This window comes from Dama dama, chromosome 18, assembly GCF_033118175.1.
Source record: "Dama dama isolate Ldn47 chromosome 18, ASM3311817v1, whole genome shotgun sequence".
Classification (NCBI taxonomy): Eukaryota; Metazoa; Chordata; class Mammalia; order Artiodactyla; family Cervidae; genus Dama; species Dama dama.
The window spans coordinates 9,846,239-9,869,513 of NC_083698.1; the positions used below are offsets into that span (position 1 = coordinate 9,846,239).

At 37.8% G+C, this 23,275-nt stretch overlaps 1 protein-coding gene across 5 annotated transcripts in view; it reads right to left on the bottom strand.

Moving 5' to 3' along the window:
• Positions 1–14,714: 14,714 nt before the first annotated feature.
• SAMD9 (sterile alpha motif domain containing 9) overlaps positions 14,715–23,275 on the bottom strand; it is a 35,604-nt gene continuing 27,043 nt past the window's right edge. For all 5 annotated transcript variants that reach the window (XM_061164898.1, XM_061164901.1, XM_061164900.1 and 2 more), the window contains one exon: positions 14,715–21,882. In XM_061164898.1, coding sequence (XP_061020881.1) covers positions 17,129–21,874 — 4,746 coding nt within the window. In that variant the 5' untranslated portion in view covers positions 21,875–21,882 and the 3' untranslated portion in view covers positions 14,715–17,128. The remainder of the gene's footprint in view (positions 21,883–23,275) is intronic.

Genomic DNA, 23,275 nt, shown 5'->3' on the forward strand with positions numbered 1-23,275 from the left:
AAGCCACTAAATAACACCAGATGGTAATTGCTGAAGGCTGATTACTACTTAGCCTGGGAAGAGTTCCTGGAGGAAGATAAAAATAATCAGATAAAGATTGACTCAGCTGGAGATTGGAATTTGTAAATAATAAAGGATGTATCCACGTTGACAAAGAAACAGATCGTCAGAGCTTTTGAGTGGCTATTGATAAAAAGCAGCTTCTTTTACAGGGCTTAATTTGAAGTGCATTGGACTGGAGTAACCTGACTCTAAATATGTACACTGTTACCACTTTTACTTCTGCTGTTACCGGAAGTCCTGCCATTAGAGGTTGCTTTTTGAATCCTAAAGAGTTTTGACTTGTCAGTGGCTAGCAAAGTGAATTAAACCAGTAATCAAAACCTTTTTATTTGTCGGACTGAAATTACCTTTCAAATAAAATTTCATAGGGGACCACAGTATATAACTTTTTTAAAAATTAAATGAAATGGGTATCAGAAAGCTCTAATGACAGAGACGGTCTTCATTTTTGCTCTACTTTCTTCCCCAAAGAACCTCCCAAAGACCTTCCATCAAAACCTGGGGTTCTGCAGGGCAAAGTTTAGAAAACAATCCATAAAATTAACCATCCAATTAAGTTGAAATTAACAATCCAATCAGTTAAGGGGGAGCTATACAGAGTATCTGACCTGAGGAGAGGGGAGAGGAGAAAGAAAAGGACCTGGTGAAAATTTGTATGTTTTCTCATTTTGGCGAGGCTAAGGCTCTGGGCTTACTAGTACAGAGAGAGATGTTTCTTCAAAGTTTGCATCCCTTCTGGAATTGGCTAAGGTCATTCCGAGTTAATCATATCCAGCCACTAGGAGATGCTTCAGAGCAAAGCACAGAATACATGCATCAGTCAGATCCTAGCAGGAAATAGATGACACATGCAAATTAGAATACTTGAGGAAGATTAATAAGGGAACACATACAAAGGTATGACTATCTGGGAAACCATACGCACTGTGTTAGAGTTAGCGGCAGCAGAGCTGTAACCTTCAACCCATGAAGAAATGAAGACAGAGACAGGTTTTGGAACCCAAAAGGTAAGAGAGTCTTGTCAAGAAGTCACACTAGAAAGAAGCAGTTACCGTTAGTCAGGAACACAGCTAGAAAGGTGACTTTGCAAAGCAACCAGGCTAATAAATATCCTTACTTTTCTCCTTCCCTCCAGTTTCTTATTGAGACATCCTTCATGGCCACCCCCACCTGGACACCAGAGTTCAGAAGGAGGCCTATTAATGTGGTCCATGTAGGTGAGCATCTTGGGCAGAAGGCAGGGCTGGATAGGGTGGAGAATAGACCCCATGGGGCAAGTGGAAGCTATCAGAACAATAAAAGCCCTTGGAGAATGAAATATAATGACCAATAAACATGTTCCAAGCTTCCCCAATGGCTCAGCAGGTTAAGAATCCACCTGCAATGCAGAAGACACAGGAGATGCATGTTCAATTCCTGGGTTGGAAAGATCCCCTGGAAAAGGCAACCCACTCTGTATTCTTGCTTGGGAAATCCCATGGAGAGAAAAGCCTTGTGGGCTACAGTCCAAAGGGTTGCAAAGAGTCAGACTCGACTGATGATTGCACACAGCACAAACATGTTTCAAACGCTGGCTAATGCAAGGTTATGCACTAGCTATGGAGTGGAAGAGGAAATGAGTCTTCACTTTTCTGAAGTCTCCAGCAATGATTCCGATTAGAGGACTGCTGAGCCTTGGGGTGTTGAAACAGTAAAATCCAGCTTCTACAATTCTAGTATGATTTGAACATATCATTCTCTGCCTTCATTAATCAATAGAGCCTGGCAACCACCAACTAATTCCACATGCTTCATAGTTACTATTTTCTGTGTAAGTCTCAAAGAGTGTAAGTATTGCACAGATTATCTTTCTACTGTATGCCATTCAGATTTACCACAGATGAAAGTCTTAGTAACTGCAGTGCTATAGCATGCGAGGGGCTACTGATAGATTATTTCAACTCACATATATTATTATGCATATATAGTGTATAATTATTTATGCTATACATGCATATATATACACATTTATTCATTTATCCAGTTTACTTAAGTTATAGAAAATTTACATAACTGGATTTAAATAAAAAGTAAGTTTGGAAAAGTCCTATTACTATTATGGAAAATTAAACCATGGTTTTATTTTATTTATTTATTTATTTATTATTTTTATTAGTTGGAGGCTAATTACTTCACAACATTTCAGTGGGTTTTGTCATCCATTGTTATGAATCAGCCATAGATTTACACGTATTCCCCATCCCGATCCCCCCCTCCCACCTCCCTCTCCACCCGATTCCTCTGGGTCTTCCCAGTGCACCAGGCCCGAGCACTTGTCCCATGCATCCCACCTGGGCTGGTGATCTGTTTCACCATAGATAGTATACATGCTGTTCTTTCAAAACATCCCACCCTCACCTTCTCCCACAGAGTTCAAAAGTCTGTTCTGTATTTCTGTGTCTCTTTTTCTGTTTTGCATATAGGGTTATCGTTACCATCTTTCTAAATTCCATATATATGTTAAACCATGGTTTTAAACCTTCTTACAAAGACAATATAAGTCAGATTATATGAAGAAATATAAATATATGTGAGTAAATCTATAAATATAAGTTAATCTATATGAATTTACTACTTTGCTTTCAAAGTTGTAAATTTTGGGGAGTATCCTCTTATTAACTTTAGAAAGAATTTATTTACTTTTGGTTAGTCTGGGTCTTTGTTGCTGTGTGTGGGCTTTTGCTAGTTGCAGGAGTCAGGGCCCCTACTCTCCAGTTGCAGCGTGCCGGCTCTAGAGTGAGCGCTCACTAGCTGTGGTGCCCAGGCTCAGCTGCCCCGCGGTACGTGGGGATTTCCCAGACCAGGATTAGAACCTGTGTCCACTGCATTGGCAGTGGGTTCTTAGCCACTGGACCACCAAGGAAGTCCATCTTATTAATTTTCTTTTTCACTTACAAAATTTTGGAGGGGAAGATTGTAGATTCACAAGCAGTTGTAAGAAGTAATTCAGAGGTTCAGGGTATGCTTTGCCTAGTTGTCCCCAATGGTAACATCTAGAGGAGCTACAGTCACCAGCAGGATATTGACATTGATACAGACACAATACAGACAATTCCATCCCTACAAGGATCACTTCTATTGCCCTGTTATAGCTGTACCCATCTTTCTCCCAGACTTTCTTCCCCAGACTCCTGGCAATCAATAATCTGTTCTCCATTTCTATAATCGTTACTTCAAGATTGTGATATGAATGGAATCACTCAGTATGGAAACTTGTGAGACTGGATTTTTTTACTCAGCCAATTCCAAGTTGTTGAGTGTATCAGTAGTTTATTTCATTTTATTGCAAAGTAATAAGTCCTAGCATGGGCATTCTGTGGTTTGTTTGGCTATTTACCTTAAAGGACACCTGAGTTGTTTCTGGTTTGGTGATGTTATGAGTAAAGGTATTTAAAACATTACTGTATAAGACTTTGTGTAAACATATCTTTTCATTTCTCTGGAATAAATGCCCAGGGGTGCAACTGCTGGATCATATAATAGCTACACAGTTAGATTTTTAAGAAAATGCCAAACCATCTTCCAGAGCAGCTATATCATATTTTATATCCCATCTGCAATGCATATGTTTCTCAGCTTCCTTCCAAAATTTAGCGTTGGCCCTACTTTTTTCTGTTAGCCATTCTGATAAGCAAATACTGATAACACACTGTGGTTTTAGTCTGCGTTTCCTTAATGGCTAACAATGCTGGGCAGAGCATCTTTTCACATTCTCATTTGCCATCTATATATTGTCTTTGATGAAACATCTCAATGTTTTTTCATGTCACTTGCCCATTTCTTTTTTTCTTAATCTTGCTGGAGACCACATTTTTAATTCTTCCCTCACCCCCTTTCTTTTTCCTTTTTTTTAAACACTCTGTCTATTTACTTATTGTTGGTTGTGTTGGGTCTTCCTTGCTGCTCTCAGGCTTTGGTTTTGCGTTGCAGTGAGAGGGGACTTCTCTCCCGTGCGGTAAGTGGGTTTCGCGTTGCAGTGACTTCTCATTGCAGAGGACAGTCTCTAGGTACAGGAGCTTCAGGAGTTGTAGCTTGCAGGCTCAGGGGCTGTGTCTTACGGGCCCTAGAGCACGCCAGCTTCAGTAGTTGCAGCATGCACCCTTGCCCATTTCTGATGGAGTTGAGTGATTTTAACAGTTGCGATTTTAGGGTTCTTTATATATTCAGAATAATAGTCTTTTGTCAAATATGTGGTTTGCAAATATTTTATTCTGTTCTATCTCTGTCTTTTGATCCTCGTAATAGGATCTTTGACAGAGCAAAAGTTTTTGATTTTGATCAAGTCCAATTTATTAACTTCTCCTCTATGGTACTTTTGGTGTCAAGTCTAAGAATTCTTTGCCTGGCCCTAGACACCAAATACTTTCTCCCATGTTTTTTCCTAAAAGTTTTATAACATTATAAAATTGTAAAAACATAATTAAATCTAAACCTGTGACCCATTTTGAGTTAATTTTTGCATTAAACACGAGGTTTAAGTTCATTTTTGAACCTGTGGATGATCAATTGCTTTAGCACCGTTTGTTGAAAAGGCTATTATTCCTCCATTGAAGTAATGTTACAACTTTGTAAAAAATCAGTTGAGCATATTTATGTGAGGCTATTTATAAGCTTTCTATTCTGTCCCATTGATCTTTGTATCTGTCTCTGTCATACAGCCTTGACCATTTTATGACTTGAAATCAGGTAAGTCACCTCCTCCCATTTAATTCCTTTAAAAGATTGCTTTATTCCTGATTTCAGGGGAAATGCCTTCAATTTTTCACCATTGAGGGTGATGCTTGCTGTGGGTTTGTCATATATAGCTTTTATTATGTTGAGGTATGTTCCTTCTATTCCTGCTTTTTGGAGAGTTTTAATCATAAATGAGTGTTGAATTTTGTCAAAGGCTTTCTCTGCATCTATTGAGATAATCATATGGTTTTTATCTTTCAATTTGTTAATGTGGTGTATTACATTGATTGATTTGCGGATATTAAAGAATCCTTGCATTCCTGGGATAAAGCCCACTTGGTCATGGTGTATGATTTTTTTAATATGTTGTTGGATTCTGTTTGCTAGAATTTTGTTAAGGATTTTTGCATCTATGTTCATCAGTGATATTGGCCTGTAGTTTTCTTTTTTTGTGGCATCTTTGTCTGGTTTTGGAATTAGGGTGATGGTGGCCTCATAGAATGAGTTTGGAAGCTTACCTTCTTCTGCAATTTTCTGGAAGAGTTTGAGTAAGATAGGTGTTAGCTCTTCTCTAAATTTTTGGTAGAATTCAGCTGTGAAGCCATCTGGTCCTGGGCTTTTGTTTGCTGGAAGATTTTTGATGACAATTTCGATTTCCTTGCTTGTGATGGGTCTGTTAGAAACTATAAAACTCCTAGAGGAGAACATAGGCAAAACACTCTCCGACATAAATCACAGCAAGATCCTCTATGACCCACCTCCCAGAATATTGGAAATAAAAGCAAAACTAAACAAATGGGACCTAATGAAACTTAAAAGCTTTTGCACTACAAAGGAAACTATAAGTAAGGTGAAAAGACAGCCCTCAGATTGGGAGAAAATAATAGCAAATGAAGAAACAGACAAAGGATTAATCTCAAAAATATACAAGCAACTCCTGAAGCTCAATTCCAGAAAAATAAATGACCCAATCAAACAATGGGCCAAAGAACTAAACAGACATTTCTCCAAAGAAGACATACAGATGGCTAACAAACACATGAAAAGATGCTCAACATCACTCATTATTAGAGAAATGCAAATCAAAACCACAATGAGGTACCATTACACGCCAGTCAGGATGGCTGCTATCCAAAAGTCTACAAGCAATAAATGCTGGAGAGGGTGTGGAGAAAAGGGAACCCTCTTACACTGTTGGTGGGAATGCAAACTAGTACAGCCACTATGGAAAACAGTGTGGAGATTTCTTAAAAAACTGGAAATAGAACTGCCATATGACCCAGCAATCCCACTTCTGGGCATACACACTGAGGAAACCAGATCTGAAAGAGACACGTGCACCCCAATGTTCATCGCAGCACTGTTTATAATAGCCAGGACATGGAAGCAACCTAGATGCCCATCAGCAGATGAATGGATAAGGAAGCTGTGGTACATATACACCATGGAATATTACTCAGCCATTAAAAAGAATTCATTTGAACCAGTCCTAATGAGATGGATGAAGCTGGAGCCCATTATACAGAGTGAAGCAAGCCAGAAAGATAAAGAACATTACAGCATACTGACACATGTATATGGAATTTAGAAAGGTGATAACGATAACCCTATATGCAAAACAGAAAAAGAGACACAGAAATACAGAGCAGACTTTTGAACTTTGTGGGAGAATGTGAGGGTGGGATATTTCAAAAGAACAGCATGTATATTATCTATGGTGAAACAGATCACCAGCCCAGGTGGGATGCATGAGACAAGTGCTCCGGCCTGGTGCACTGGGAAGACCCAGAGGAATCGGGTGGAGAGGGAGGTGGGAGGGGGGATCGGGATTGGGAATACATGTAAATCCATGGCTGATTCATATCAATGTATGACAAAACCCACTGGAAAAAAAAAAAAAAAGATTGCTTTAGCTATTCTTTTTCTGCCTTTCTATATAAATTTTATAATAATTTTGTCTATACAAAGAATCTTATTGAAATTGCAATAGGAATTTCACTAAAAATGTATCAGTTGGGGGAGAATGGATACATTGAGTCTGCTAATCCTTTAACATGGTATGTCTCTCCATTTAATCTTTGATCGGTTTCAGTGGCATGCTGTAGTTTTCAATATAAGAGTTATGCACATGTTTTGTTAGACTTAAATTGAACAATTTCCCTTTTTTGAGTGATTATAACTAGTATTGATATTTTATTTTAGTGTTCATGTGTTTATTGCTCATATATAGAAAAAAAATTTATTTTTGTACATTCATTTTGTCTACTGTGACTGTGCTGAATTCCCTTATTAATTCTAGGGTTTTTTTTTTGTTTTTTTTTTTTGGTAGATTACTTAGGATTTTTTTATGTAGAAAATTACATAATTTTCAGTTTTTATTTCTTCCTTTCTGATCTGTATCTTTTAATTTCCTTTCTTGCTTTATTGCATTAGCTTGAGCTTCCAGTACAATGTTGAATAAAAGTGATAAGAGCAGATATCTTAGCCTACTTCTCATTCTTGGAGTAAAAAACATTTAGTTTTTTTTTTACAATTAAGTATGATTTAATTGCATGTTTTTTTGTAGATGCTCTTTATTAAGTTAAGGAAGTCTCCCTCTATTCCTAGTTTTCTATGAGATTTTTTTTTATCACAAATGAATGTTGAATATTGTCACATGATTTCTCTCTATAAGTTGATTTGCTATTTAATTTTCTATTTTAGCCTGTTAATATGGTAGTTGATTAATTTTTGAACATTGAATCACCCTCATATTTTGGTATAAATGCCACTTGTCATGGTATATAATCCTTTTATATGTGAATTCTGTTTGCTTATATTTGTTAAGGATCTTTTGTGTATATGTTCATGAGGGATATTGGTCTTTGCTTTTTTTTAGGTGAGGCACTCTCTGATTTTTGCATAAGGGTAATTCTAAATTTATAAAATCAATTAGGAGTGGTTCTTCTATTTTCTGGAAAAGATTGTATAGAAGTGGCATTAACACTGCTTTTCTTGTTTTGGCAGAGTTCTCCAGTAAAAGTATCTGAGCCTGGAGACTTCATTTTTGGGAATTTAAAAATTATATATTCAATTTCCTTAGGGGTTATAAGGTTATTCAGGCTTCCCTGGTGGCTCAGATGGTATAGAAGGTGCCTGTAATGTGGGAGACCTGGGTTTGATCACTGGTTTGGGATTTTCCACATCCCCTGGAAAAGGGAACAGCTATCAGCATTCTGGCCTTGACTGAGCTACTTTCACTTATAAAATTATTCAAATGATCTGTTTCACACCAGATAAGATATAGTAGTTTCTGCTTTTCTGAGAATTGGTCAACTTCATCTAAGTCGTAAAATTTGTGTGTGTAGGGATGTTCATGTGTGTGTGAAAGTTGCTCAGTCATGTCTGACTCTTTGCAACCCCATGGACTATACAGTCCATGGAATTCTCCAGGCCAGAATACTGGAGTGGGTAGTTTTTCCCTTCTCCAGAGGAATCTTCCCAACTCAGGGATCAAACCCAGGTCTCCCACATAGTATTCCCTCTTTTTAATGTTTTTGGAGTCTGTAATGATACCCCTGTTCCTTGATATTGGTAATTCTTTGTTTTTTTTCTTTGTCAGTCTTACTAGAGGTTTGTCAATTTTCTTTTCTAATTACCAGCTTTTTACAGGTTGATTTTCTCTATATTTGTTGTTCTGAATTCAATTTCACTGAATTCTTCTCTCATCATTGACTCTAGTATATGTTGGTGTGTTTGTCTTTGGGTTTATTCAGGTGAAGTTTGCTTGGCTTTTTGAATCTGTAGATTTATATATTTGCCAAATTTGGGAAGTTTGCAGCCATTATTTCTTCCAATAATTTCTTCAATCCCACCCTCTTTCTCCACTCCTATGATTACTATTAAATAAAATACAGATTGTTTTTTTTTAATGGACCCATGGTTCTTGAATCTCTCTGCAATTTTTTCAGACTGGTGATTTCTTTTACTCTATCTTCAAGTTTAGTAATTCTTTCCTTTGTTCCCTGAATTCTACTGAGTCAGTCCTTTGTGTTGTCTATTTTAATTATTGTGTTTTTAGTTCTAAAATTTCTATATCGTTCTTCTTACATCTTCTTTTTGTTTGTTAAATTTATTTATTTGCTGAAACTCTTTTTTCATTTGTTTCAAGTACCTTCACATGTCTTCAGTCAAGGATTTTTACCATAATTGTTTTAAAATCTTTGTTAGAGAATTCAAATCTCTCTGTCATCTTGGTGTTGGCATCAATCAAGTGTATTGTTTCATTCCTTCTGAGGTCTTTTCTTTAATTCTTGGTATGATGCGTGACTTTTTTTTTTTATTGAAGCCTGGACATTTGGGGTATTCTGTTATGAGGTTCCAAATCTTATGTGAAGTTTCTGTTGTAATTGACTTTTTGTGATGCCACTCCATCAGGGAGAATGAGAATGCGCTCTGCCCTGTTCCTCCCAGCCTCCCCACTGGCCTCCATTGACAGTGCAGTGGGGCATGACCACTGAATGAGGATGAGAGTTCTGGTGATGATAACACCCTGCATCACGTTGTTTCTTTCGATAGCTAGGTCCCTAGTTAGTTTACCTTCCATTGTCTACCTTTAAAAGCCATCTTTTGTATGTCTTTTGTAGTTAGTGAAAAGAATGGGGAAAAGTGTGTCTAATCCATCTTCATAAAAGCTGAAATCTATTTTTAGCTTTATCTGTAATTATGGTTTCTTCTTTAATTATTTTATGATCAATCATGCCATAAGTCTGCATATTTTGTTAGGTTTTACAAAGAGCCAGTTTTTAGTTTATCCAGCTCTTCTGTTTTCTTCTTTTCTATATCATTAATTTCTGCTTTTATCTTTATTGTAATATACCTTAAAATTTTCTTTGAGATATTCTATTTTTTCATAAGTTTACACCCAGTTGACTAATTTTCATTATGTTTTATTATCTGGAATCAGTAATTAAGGCTATACATTCTTCTCCAGGTAACACTTTTGCCGCATCTCACAAGTTTTAACATGTAATGTTTTAATTTTTATTCAGTTGCAATTGCTTTAAAATTTACTTTTTTATTTTATTGTTAGCTTATAAGTTTTCTGGTTTGTTTTTAAATTTCCAAATATGTAGGGGTATTTTATTTAGTTATTTTTATGATCCACTTCTGACTTCCTTGCATTATAGTCCAAGAATATGCATCCCTTATGCTTATTGTTTGAAGTTGTTAAGACCTCTTCTCTAGACAATAAATACTACAGACTTAACCAATAGAAGCCCTAATTGCAATTTCACTGACAGTTGTGGCATCTTCTCCAGAGAAGATTAGAATGCTCTCAGGCACATGATATGAGGGCATTGTTTAGACAATGCCTTATGGTCCAGCCTGATCAGAAATGGACAGCAGTATACAGTCAATAGCTTTGCCTGAAGACTGCATAAATTCTTGGTCCCTCTGTCACGATATTAATGCACATATCTGGACATCCTGCTGAACATCACTGTGATCCCTTACATTGATAACATCATGTTAATCAAGTCAGATGAGCAGGCCAGCACATTAGAACACTTGGTAAGAAACAAGCGCCCTAGAGGATGGGAGATAAACACCCTGAAGACTTGAGGACTGGTCACATCGGTGTCTGAGTCTGTTGTCAGGAGAACATGAACTGCAACAGATTTTCTCATTAATTCTGGAGATCTTGAACTATTGATGTCATATTTAATGAGACTAAAAGAACATGCTACCTTTTCATTTGTCATTTTCTTATTGCTGATTCTGTGTTTGGATCCAGTGAAATCCTAAAGCCCCACTTCAGACTGCAGAATATAATACTGCATGAAACACACTAAACGAATGAGCAACCCATTTCTGTGAAATGGATACTTTTCTCTATTTTATATGATCCCTGTTACCCTATATCTGGCTTTCCTGGTAGCTCAGTTGGTAATGGATCTGCCTGCAATGCAGGAGATCCTGGTTCGATTCCTGGGTCGGGAAGATCTGCTGGAGAAGGGAATGGCTACCCATTCCAGTATTCTTGGGCTTCCCTAATGGCTCAGCTGGTAAAGAATCTACCTGCAATGTGAGAGACCTGGGTTTGATCCCTGGGTTGGGAAGATCTCCTAGAGAAGGGAATGGCTACCCATTCCAGAATTCTGGCCTGGAGAATTCCACGGACAGTGTCGTCCATGGGGTCGCAAAGAGTTGGACTGACTGAGCAGCTTTCACCTTCACCCTACGTCTGGCCATAACCATGGACCAGTGAATCAGAACTACTTGCAGACCAAGTTCTTTTATTGATTTGTTTTTTGGCTATACTGGGTCTTTGAGTTTTGCACAGGCTTTCTCTAGTTGCAGCTAGTGGGAGCTGCCTTCATTGTGGTGTGTGGGCCTCTCATTGTGGTAGTTTCTCTCATTGTGGAACACATAAGGCATGCAGCTTCAGTAGTTGCAGCAAATTGCAGCTTGTGGGATCTGGAGTATGGGCTCAGTTGTGGTGCATGGGTTTAGTCGCTCTGAGGCATGTGGGAGCTTCCAGCGCCAGTGATCGAACCTGTGTCCCCTGCACTGGCAGGCGGATTCTTATCCACTGCACCACCAGGGACCTTCTCAACTTCTTTCTTATCCAATAAACTAGCTATAATGTCTTTTTGTTCCTGTATCATGATTTTGAATTAATGCTAAATTATTCTTAAACACTTAGCTCACTTGGAGCTTTCTATAGAGATATTTAAAGAGACATCTTCTTGTGTAGACATTCAGAAATCAGATTGTCTTAGTTTACCAAATGTAATCCATTTTTGTCTAGGACTTGGAACTACTTTAATTTTGTTTTATTTGAGCTTGGTGTTTGTGATAGCTGTGAAGATGCACTTTGCAGATCTCTAACTGTAGGGAGCTTAATGGACCAAGCACCTTTGCTGCTGGACTCTGAAATTCATTCCTGCATTTGCATCAAGGCAAATTCCATGGACCTTTCACAACCAGTGACTGATCAAAGCAAGGATACCAAGGCTGGTTTCTGGAAGATCTGAGACTCCTGATGACTAATTTTTGGTTTAAGAATGGTGACAGTCAGTTCTCCAGAGAAACAGAACTGATAGGATGTGTATATATGTATATATATATATATACACACACACATATATATATAGGGGCTTCCCAGGCCTTCAGTGGTAGAGAATCTGCCTGCCAAGCAGGAGACATGAGTTTGATCCCTGGGACGGGAAGATCCCCTGGAGGAGGACATGGTAATTCACTCCAGTATCCTTGCCTGGAGAATCCCATGGACAGAGGAGCCTGACGGGCTATAGTCCATGGGGTCACAAAGAGTAGGACAGGACTTAGTAACTAAACAACAACAAGACAGAGAAAGATGTATACACACGCACAATCCACACTCACACATAGCGTGTATGTGTGTGGTGCGTGTTTGTTTTGTAGCTGGAGTTTGGAGGCGCTCTCTCTAGAACTTCTTCCTTAAAAGACTTTAGTCCTTTTTCTCTTATGGCCTTCAGCTGATTGGATGAGGCTCACCCATATTATGGAGGATTAAACTCATAATCTATGATTTAAATGCTAATATTATCTTAAAAATACCTTCACTGCAACATCTAGATGGCTGTTTGATATAACATGTGGGTGACCAAATATCTGGGTACTGTGGCCTAGCCAAGTGACATAAAGTAAATCACTAAAATACAGGCTTTAACTATATTTTCAACAAATAGGATGAAATGATGATAACATTTAACTAAAGGGTAAATTTCTGGATTTCAAACTGAACAATTTTCTCCTTCCACTAATGAAAGAAAATAGTTTTTTTACTTACTTTAAATGTATTCAGTGGAGACATAGGACTCTCAGGCTACAAAGCCTGCCCTAGAATTATAAACTGGTCTACAATATTGTGATGATGGTGTACATACATAGTTAAGTTTTGAAAGTACAGAAAGGAACAGAGAATAATAGTATACATACTTTAATTGGCGCTGGGCTTCTTGACAGTAGGAAAAGAGAAGGTGAAAAATCTATAAACATTTCAGTGCATAGGAGCTCTTTTTTAGTATTTTCCAAGTTTCCAACAGAAAGGCCTTTGGAGAAGCAAGAAATATAAAAATAAGTGAGGAAATAAAGTAAAAATTTTTAAGGGAAATAACTTAGTCTATTTAAAAAGTGATCTTCCCTTTGATGTTACTGAGATTTCTTTGCTAATCTACATTCCAAATAACCAGAAGAAGAATCCCATTGAGTTTCCAAAGCTCATTTGTTCTGGCCACCATTTGTTTAACAGAGTTGATTAATATTTCTTTCTGAATACTGAGTTGGGAAACTTTTTTCTTATTTTGGTGGGGAAGCTGTACCAGATAGCTTGTGGGATACTAGTTCCCCAACCAGGAATTGAAACCAGGCCCATGGCAATGAAAGTTCTGAGTCTTAGACACTGAACTGCCAGGAAATTCCTGGGAAACTTGTATTACAATGACCTAATCAATGATTTTCAAGTTAAAAAAAAATATCTGATGCCTTCTCGGTCTAGGTTGACTCTGTCTGAATTGGGAGATAGAACAGGCAATTTGGAAACACCTTTCAGGGGATTCTGTTCAACTGAAACTGCTGGCTTATGGAATAGTAAATTATTAATATTTAAATCTAACATTCCAAATTTCTGTTTTTCAAGACCAAATTCCATGGACCTAAGGAAAATATAAAGCTAAATAGGTAAAGAGAATGATAGATCAATATACTTGTCAAATTTGCCCAGCATAATTCAGCTATTTTTTTAATTTGCAAAAAAGAAAAACTGACACACATTTATTACTCTGCTGTTCCTTGGTGAAGTGGCCTGGATGCTGATGATGTTTATAATTATTATTTTGAACAAGATAATAAAGTGATCATGATCTTGTTGAGTTATAATGAAGGTCGATAATAAAGGTTGCTCAGTTGTGTCCAACTCTTTGCGACCCCATGGACTGTAGCCTACCAGGCTCCTCCGTCCATGGGATTTTCCAGGCAAGACTACTGGAATGGGTTGCCATTTCCTTCTCCAGGAGATCTTCCTGACCCAGGGATTGAGCCCGGTCTCCACATTGTAGACAAATGCTTTACCATCTGAGCCACCAGGGAAGTCCCTCTTGAGTTATATGATCATCTAAATTCCAAAGCACTCACAAAATTGAGCAAACAAAGCCAGTACTTGCATACTAGGAAAAGGAAACATATTGCTGTTGGAAGCCACAGGCCAGGTCAAAAATAAATGTTTTATATCACATGGTAAAATAAAAGAGGGATTCTACGCTAAGACCACCTTGATAAAGATCCATAGTTACTGCAGCTGCAAGGGAGAGTCCAGTCAAGGCAGCTCAGAATAAACAACAGCCTAAAAAAGCAAATATGTTAGCACATTATTTCAAACCCCACCCCACCTCATAGCCATCTGCTCTCCAGAGATGGTCTAGAAATCCTTGAAAGGGAGAGATACACTAGCAGGGCTGCCCGCCCCACTCCCCCACAGATCCCAAAAAAGGGAGAGGCAGCAGCATGGGCCAGTCTGGGACTCTAGCTTTCTTAGGATGAACACGTTAGGCATACAGAGTCCCCAAATAAAGCATAATTAGATTTATCTGTGAAAAACAGATTTTGTGAGATAAAATTGTTCTTAAATTTTAACTTTGGCCCTAAAATGACAGAACTCAGATACCAAAGTTAGATGATACACCAAGATGTGTATTTTCAAGGTAAATGTCCAAGAACCAATTAGACAACTGACCTACAATTAAGACATAAAAGAGTTGATAGCATGGAGCAGGGGTTGGCAATGTTTTCTGGAAAGAGCCAGATGGCTGTGCAAATATTTTAGGTTTGTGGGCTAGATGGGCTCGGTTGCAACTATTCAACTCTGTTGCAACACAAAAGCAGCCAAAGCCAGTATTTAAACAAGTGAGTATGGCTGTGTTCCAATAAAACTTTATTTAAAAGTAAATGACAGGCTGGATTTGGCCCACGAGCTGTAGTTTGTCCACTGCTGGCATTGAGGAAGAGAGGGTTTATGAAGAGGCTCTTTTGGTGAAAATTCTCCCAAGCACCATGAGAATCTCATCCTGAGCCTGGGAGGTGGGGAGGAGGCTTCAAGAGGACCATGTGGCATGCTTGATGCATCCTCTTGACTGTATGGGGCATGTTGTTCTCAAGACTAGATGTTAGATGCACTCTGAACCAATGGTAGAACAAACATCCGTAAGTGCTTCTCACGTACCTGCCTAAGCCGGTCTGAGTTCAAAAGGAACACCTGGGAAGGTGAGAGGACTCCAACAGAGACTATTCTCTGTAGAGTAGAACAAAACTTGGAACAGTATGGGAAGTGGCCCCAGAGAAATTATTGTGACTTGACCTTCTCATCTGTAAACTGAGACTGTGTTTGACCAGAGGATTATTTTATGCCAAGAGTGAGCCAATAAGTTATGAAGCTGAAATTTCATGCAGGAGCAAAGGAAAAACCTCCTCCAGTGAAAAAAATTGAATGGGACTGTTAAGGCAAAAACAAACAGCATTTCTTGTTTGTTTTACAAATATTTTATAACAGAAAACTTCAAAAGCACAGTCCAAAGAGAAGAGCAGAGTCTGATGACCTCTCATGTCCTCATAACATAGCAGTTGTTAACTCTGGTTCAATCTTGTTGCAGCTATAATGTCCATCTACTCTCTTTTATCCATCTCCGTATCCCATACACAGAATTACTTAGAAACATATCCAATGTCTGTATTTCCTTTATATTGGAAGTAAGATCCAGAGGTTTGATTAGATTCAGGTTCATTTAATTAGTGAGACTGTCTCAGGGTTCTAGTGTGCACTCCTATAGCGCTTCCAGGACAGTAATGTCTGGGCCTCTCTCAGCAACATTAATATTGATCAGCATTTAGGACAGTTTGACTCATCTATTATAGTTCTTTATCAGCTTTTTAAAAAAAACAGTTTTAGCAACCATTGACGATTTCCCAGATCCATAATTCTATTAGGGAAAATGACATTTTGATGACCTCTCATTGGTTGTGCATTGGTTATATGTATACTTGCTAGAACAATGGGATCCCCTGGATTGGGGACTCATTAGTCTTTTCACAAGAGTCCTTTTTATTCCTTAGCTTTGGAATTTTGCTGTATTTTTATTTGTTTGGAGGCCTATGAGCTTCTTAGCTATAGAAATAAAATTCACTTCTGCTCAATTGTCACCTACTTCATGAAAAGGAAGCCTGCTTCTCCAACCTACTTTGGTAAGATCTGCCTACTTCTATGGCTATAACCTTCAGAGAACTGGTTGGTCCTCTGCTCTGAAAGATCCTTCAGTGCCAAGTACAAAGTACCTTTCCAGTCTGCCTGGTAAGATTAAATGTTATTGTTGAGAGGTTTTCACCTTTTTTGTGAAATAGTTTTGCAGATATTGTAATGTCTTGGTATCATAACCATTGTCTTTTGACTCCGAAAATTTTCACATTTAAGAAGAAAGTAGACAATCTTCCACAATCCATGCCTTGGTTGGTTAACTGAAGGAATGCTGGGTTTCTGTGCAGCTGAATGATTACATTCACTGCTTCTCATTCCTTCCATGTTGTTGTTGTTTAGTCACTAAGTTGTGTCATACTCTTCTGCGACTCCATGGAATGTAGCATGCCAGGTTCCTCTGTCCATGGAACTTCCCAGGCAAGAATATTGGAGTGGGTTGCCATTTCTTTCTCCAGGGGATCTTCCTGACCCAGGAACTGAATGCATGTCTCTTGTGTCCCTTGCTTGGCAGGCAGATTCTTTACCACTGAGCCACCTGGGAAGCCCAGTTCCATCCGGCTCCTTCTTATTCTGCCCTCAGTGGTGCTGTCCAAGCCAAGGAAGATAGGAGATAGTTTTCACATCTCTCATTCCTTGCTTTCTCATCACAATCGATGTGGGACTTACAACATGCTTACGAGGAAATATAAATACTGTATGCACAGGGCCAAAAAAATAGAGGCTGTATCTATAAATTTGCCAATTTAAAGTATGGTGGGAGAAGGAGAGGGTAGGACAAATTGAGAAAGTAGCAATGACATATATACACTATCATGAGTAAAACAGTAAACCAGCGGGAAACTGTTGTGTAACACACGGAGTCCAGTTTGGTGCTCTGTGATCACCTAGATGGGTAAAATGGGTGGGGGGCAGGGAAGAGCGAGACTAAAAAGGGAAGGGATAATTATGGCTGATTCACAGAAGAGACCACCACAACACTGAAAAGCAATTATCCTCCAAAAAAAAAAAAAATTAGTATACTTCTTGGGTCTAAAAAATTAAGTGGCATTTTGTCCATATTCCTGGAGGGAGAAGGCCAAACTCTTAAATAATCTCAATGTCATAAGCAAGTGGGCCTCCAATGGAAAATCCCAGGTAAAAAGATACTTTTTCTATGCTTCTGCCACTTCTAAGTTGACCCAGAAAAGCAGGTGTGATGGGTATTGTGATTTTTTCGTTGATTTCATATTCTATGTGTAAACAATTATTTCCAGCTCGTCCCTTTAACCGAAGCAAAAGCTCTTGGACTTTTTTCTCCTTCCATACATCTCCACTCTGCCACAAGGAATTAATATCAGCTGTCTTTTCAAAACATTGATCAATTTTTCCTTTGTGAACAAGTCTGTTCATATTGTTACCTTTCCCAAGAAAGAAATAAGCAATTGGTTGCTTTATACGATACATATGCTTATATTGTCCCCGAAAAGAATTTTCCAGTGACCGAGCATACTTTTCCATTAGTCTAGAATCTTGATCTAGTTGTTGGTTTTCTGGCCAGAATAAGAGGGAAGCTAGGAAATAAGGTTCTGGATACCGACATGACATTCCTGCTTGTTGTAAGACTTCTCGAAGCTGTTCTTTCAGTTTTTTAATTGGCTTCACTATTTTGGAGGTTGGTTTAATACAGTAGAGAATGATGTTGGCCAGGATGAAATTTTGCTTTTCCTTTGGCGGGATTCTGACAGCGCATTGTTCAAAGAGAAAAGTATATTTGTTCATTATATCTTCCATGGTGTGTATGGCATCTTCTTGAGCTTTGATAAGATATTCCAAGAGTCCAGAAAACTTGTCTGCTTTTAAAACTTCCAGTCTTCTCCGATACAGCTCTACCTGAAGTGGCAAACTAAGCTTTGGGCCAAAATCTGTGTTCTGTAATTCCTCTGAGGGGCCAAATATATCTGCATACTTCTTAAAATACCCAGCCACCTTTCTCCGTGTTTTGGCCTCTTCATTTTGCTTAATATTGTTCCTAGGTTTTAGAAGGACAAAGTATTCATCAAAAAAATCAAAGGACTTTTTCAAAGAAAATTTCAAATTGGTTAGGTAAGAAATAAAGTTCTTGAGGACTAATTTAAATTCATTGTTTGGGTCTCCAGGAATGTCTTTACTTCCTGATATAAAGTTGATCATATCTCTTTTAGACAGTTCATTTTTATTGTCAAAAAAAGGAATGAACTGGAGAATGTGGATTGTGTAGAGCCCAACTTCTATCTCCCCTTGATAGCCAGCTATATTGTAAGTATCATACCGCCTTTTTGACTTCTGGTAAAACCTTTCCTTAACTTCATAGTCTCTATCCTCACTTTGCTGTTGAGATTCCTTGAATGCATTTGAGGCATGAACTGCTAAATCCAAAAGCTCAGATAGCTCTTCAACAGAAATGCTCCTGTTTCTTTCATTATCTTCTATCCACCATCTTATTTTACTTTTGAAGACTTGACCCAGTGTATCTGAGATATAAGAATTATGAGGTTCTATCTTTTTTGCTTGCTTTGCCCATTGTAGAGCACTGTGAAAGTCCTTCTCTTTAATGTAGAAATGTCTTGCCAAGGCTTGGCAAATGAATGCATTTGGGTTGAACCGACGAATGCCTTCAAGTAATACAGTTTTAACTGCCACATTCCCTTCATCTCTATGTAATGCTTCAATGAACGGGGAAAACCAAGTTCCTAATTCACCTTCATTTTCATTGCGCTGTCTTGTGAGCAGCAATGTTTGCACATCTTCTAAAAATTTGCTTCTTCCTATTCCAGTATCATAGAACAAATTTTCTGTTAGCATATCCAGCATAATTTGACTCTTATCCAAGTCATAGCTTATCTTCAACTCTTCCAATGAACGAATGGCAATCAAAGGGTGAATAATGCGTACTCCACAGTAGTTACCACATTCTACCACCTCTGTTTTTATTAGAATTGTAGAGTAGGTGCCCATTTTGTCTTCAAATTTTTCTGTTCCCCAGAAAGCTTTCTTGTTTGTGATTCCTAGGAACTTTTCACACTGTGATAATGAAATGGTGGTATCTGGCACGTATGAGTTAAGAAGGGCCAGAAAGGAAAAAAGCTTTGCTTCCTTGGTGGAAATATTTTGTTCTTTCAGGATATTCCTGACCACATCTTCTATGTACTTTTTATTAAAGTTGGTTTTCATAATCATGAAGGAATAAAAATCTTGAAAGTTTTTATGCTGGTCTTCAATTTCTTTCAATTTAAGCTCAAAAGCTCTCTGTTCCTTGGGAGACAGTTGTTGTATTAGGGCAATACTGTCTGAGATCTTTGCACTTTTTTCAGGATTCTGTGATCTCCTGCAATTTAGGATGATCACTAGAGGTGTCTCATATCGAATAAACCTATTAGCTACAGCTGTGTGAATAGAAGCCTGCAGGAGATAGACATTATCCTGTTCTTCAAAGTCATCGACAAGCAGCAATATAGGTAAGTATTCCTGATTATTTGTTGTCCCGTAGGTTATTAAATTAGTCACTTGTTCTCCAATTTCAGAAAAATCCACTGTCTTGTTTTTCAGTACAGCACATCTGAATTTCTTCCTTAGTTCCCAGAGAATATGCATGGCCAACGTAGTCCCACCACAGCCCGGATGATGATACAGATGAATAATTTTGACACACGTTGACTTAGAAGAATCTGCCCCTCTTTGAATCATTTCTTCAAGTTTTTCATATTTATCCCTTTTCACAAAAGGGGAAGAATAGTTTTCAGAAGAAAAGTAGAAATTCCACCATGTTACTTTGCCACCTCGATAAAAATCTTCCTCTTTCAATGCTTTGAATTCAAGTAATTTTTTTTTGTCCTTCTCTAAGATTGTATCTTCACATTCATTTTCACAGAGAATTTCCAGAGCAGTCATGATATCTTCTTCTTTTTTCAGAAGGACAGTAGATGAACCAACAGATGGTAAAAATCTCTTGGAAGATTGAGTCACAGATTTTAGCTTAAGAATAGTTCCATTTATCTCTTCAAGACTTAAAGAAGAAATACATTGGTTTGATAATTCATCTTGCTGTGTTGTTAATCTTGCTTCAAGTAGATCTTTCCATCCCTGACATATGCGTGAATTTACACAAATACACAATATATTTTCCATTCCTTTGAGATCTTGGTAGAAAGCACAGAAGGTCTCAATGAGGGGGTCTCTTGGGTCATCAACGGAGGAGAGTAATAGAAATACCACCAAAAACTTCCCTCTTGGCATTATGTCTTCTTGGGTAAGAAATGATATCAGTTTCCTGACTTCAGACGCTTTTTCTCTTTGCCAGGAACTTGCATCTAAGGGTTTATACTTTTCACTGTCAAGATCTAACCGGCCATTGCAGAAAATCCAGCTGAGTTGTTGATAAAGATTCAGACTAGCGATCTTCTCATTTGTGGTTTTCCCCTCCACATACAAACTTGGGAAGTGAAGATTTGCTACTCGGGTTTCTTTGTATGCTTTGGCCACACCCTTGCTCACAGATTCAGGATCAAACTCCAACACAGCAAACCATTTAATTTCCTTTAGGAAATCTAAGTGTTTGGTTTGTGTAGGATGGCATTTGTTTATTACAAGAATGTACCAGTCGTAGTATGAATTATCTAACAAATCCTGATTTCCAGTCAACAATTTAACAAGCTTTGGCCCCTCACTCTCTTTTTTAGTTATTTTTACTCTGCATTTCTCTTCTGCCTCTTTCCTAGATTCTGCCAGTTTTTTCAAATCTAATTTAAATGCTTTGAAATCTGCATTACTTTTCATGATGTCCTTAGAACTGGCCCCATCTCGCACAAAGACTGAGAATTTTGGACTTTGTTTCCATATTGTGTTGCTGTAATTTTGCATTTTAATCTGGAAATAATCAACTTCACATTCAGAATATTTTGGAACAACATCCACTTCAATAACAAATCTGTCAGATAGAGAACTATTTGGCAGTAAAACTTCTACAAATCTTGGCTCTCGAATGCAGTTCTTTGCTTTTTGGACCTGATGGTCTTCAAAATATTGGTGGATCATCAGATTGAAGTGGTCAATGAGAGCTTCCTTGGTGATGGTGGTAAATTCCACGCCAACAATTGTTCCATGAGGTTTGTCCTTGACTCCAAAATGAATGGTGCCGTTGGTACGTGAGTTCATACAAGCAGAAGCAAATCGGAAAACCTCATTGCTAAATTTCATTTTAGCATCCTCTTCTGTGGCTGTTTCTGTGTTTGTGAAGGCTTTGAATTCATGTACTGGATCAATGAGATTGAGTGGTCCTGTTTCAGGCTGCAGTTTAAAATTCAATTTGTAACGATATGGATCACTGAATTCATCAAAAGGGTATGACACGCATGTCGGCTCTGTGGATGGCTGCTTTTTCTTTGTGTAATCTATTTCATCTTCCACGAACTCATTTTTCAGTGACTTAGAACCTTTAGTAACTGTACTCACTGTAGAGTCATTAACCTTATCTGATTTCTTTTTATTCTTTTGTTTTGAAGTCTCTCCATCTTTCTCCTGTGTTTTAGGAACACTTTTACTGCCTTTTCCACTCTTACATGTCTGGAAAGGATCTCCAGAGGATGTCTCCAGCAACTCTTTGAAGAGATGCTCTATTTGGATAGCTGGTCCAAATGTTATGCCCATAGCAACAAGGTGATCTTTAGTTAAGTACTTCAAATTTCTACCATTCACATCTTGTGCAGTCAAAATTGCTCTGTGTTTTTGTTCAATTTTATGACTTTCTAACCACTGATTTACATCCTCTTTTGTCCAGTCATCTGTATTTTCTGGTAAGTTAAGTTGTGCTGCCATTCTGATACCTGTGTATAGAAAAAGAAAAATTATTTTGTATTTTTATAAAGAAATTTAAAAAATAATCAGTTAATTTTTCAATTGACAATATGTGTGTGTCCTAGAAAATTGAAAATGGCACAAGAGGATATACACACCCTCTAATGACCCTCTTGAGAGGAAATTACCATTATCAGTTTCTTCTATATCCTTCCAGAGAAATACTACCAAATATAAATGAGTGAGCACTTTTTCCCATTCAATGGCAACATACCATGCACAATTCCCTTTGCCTTGCCTTATTCATTAACTGCATCTTGGGGATGCTTCTAGTAGAGAGAGAGAGAGAGAGAGAGAGAGAAGTTTCTTCCTCCTTAATGGTTGTTTTCTATAATGTGTGTTAGCTCTTGTTTAAATATTCAATTCTGCTGTAGAAAATAAGAGAAACAAAAAAGGGTATATGAAACTAAAGAGAGATGGACATGTAAAATGAGAAGTATTTACGAAGCAAGGTATAGAAGCAAGTAGTTTGTGAAACATGTTATAAAAGACATAGATTAAGTAAATAGCACATGTGAGTGTTAAACATAGTTAGGAAGAGACTGAAGGGCCAAATAGATATTAAATATTCATGAGGCACTCTTGAAGCACTTTATGTGTTTTAAAATTTTAATTGGGTCACCTACTGTTGACACCCATTCTGATCTTTAGTGTCCTGTAATTAAGAAACATAAATAAAATCCTGAGTAGCTTATTAGGCTAGTTGATGAGTTAGAGCTGCAGTCAGGCATACATGCCCCTCTGCATCTCTCTGATTGAAGCAAGTGGACTTCACTGACACAAGGTATCTTGTATTTGTTGATTTCCCTTGGAAAGACCTTTTAATTGATTCAATAAAGATGTGCCTCAAATACCTTAGATTGATCTGTGAGCCATTCAGTTTCATGACTTCTGGGAGAGCTTGCTGGGTAGTGAGTTTAGAGGCTACTATTACATTCATGTAAATTTTCACATAATATTTGGTAATAGCTGATTCCTGGGCAGTAACAAATGGCATTACTATTTGGTATACAAATGGCAAGCTACTATTTGGAAAATCATTGGCAATCTGGGTTATAGATATATAGCAATGGTTAGGGATAAAAAACAATAGACAAAAATAGTTTTAAGTACAATCCCAAATGGCTAAAAAATGTGAGCTTTAAGTACAGCTTAAATAGTCAGCTTTAAGTACAATCCAAAAATTGCTCCAAAAATGTGAGCCATTCCTATAAAATCACTATGGGAGAATCAAATCAACAAAGAAGAAAAGCCTGGGGGATATTGAAAATAGACTATATAGGTACACTTCCATGAAATAATTAATACACAGGAATATTGCCTACAAGAGTCAGATAAAAACTCAGGTTAGGATTTACTTCC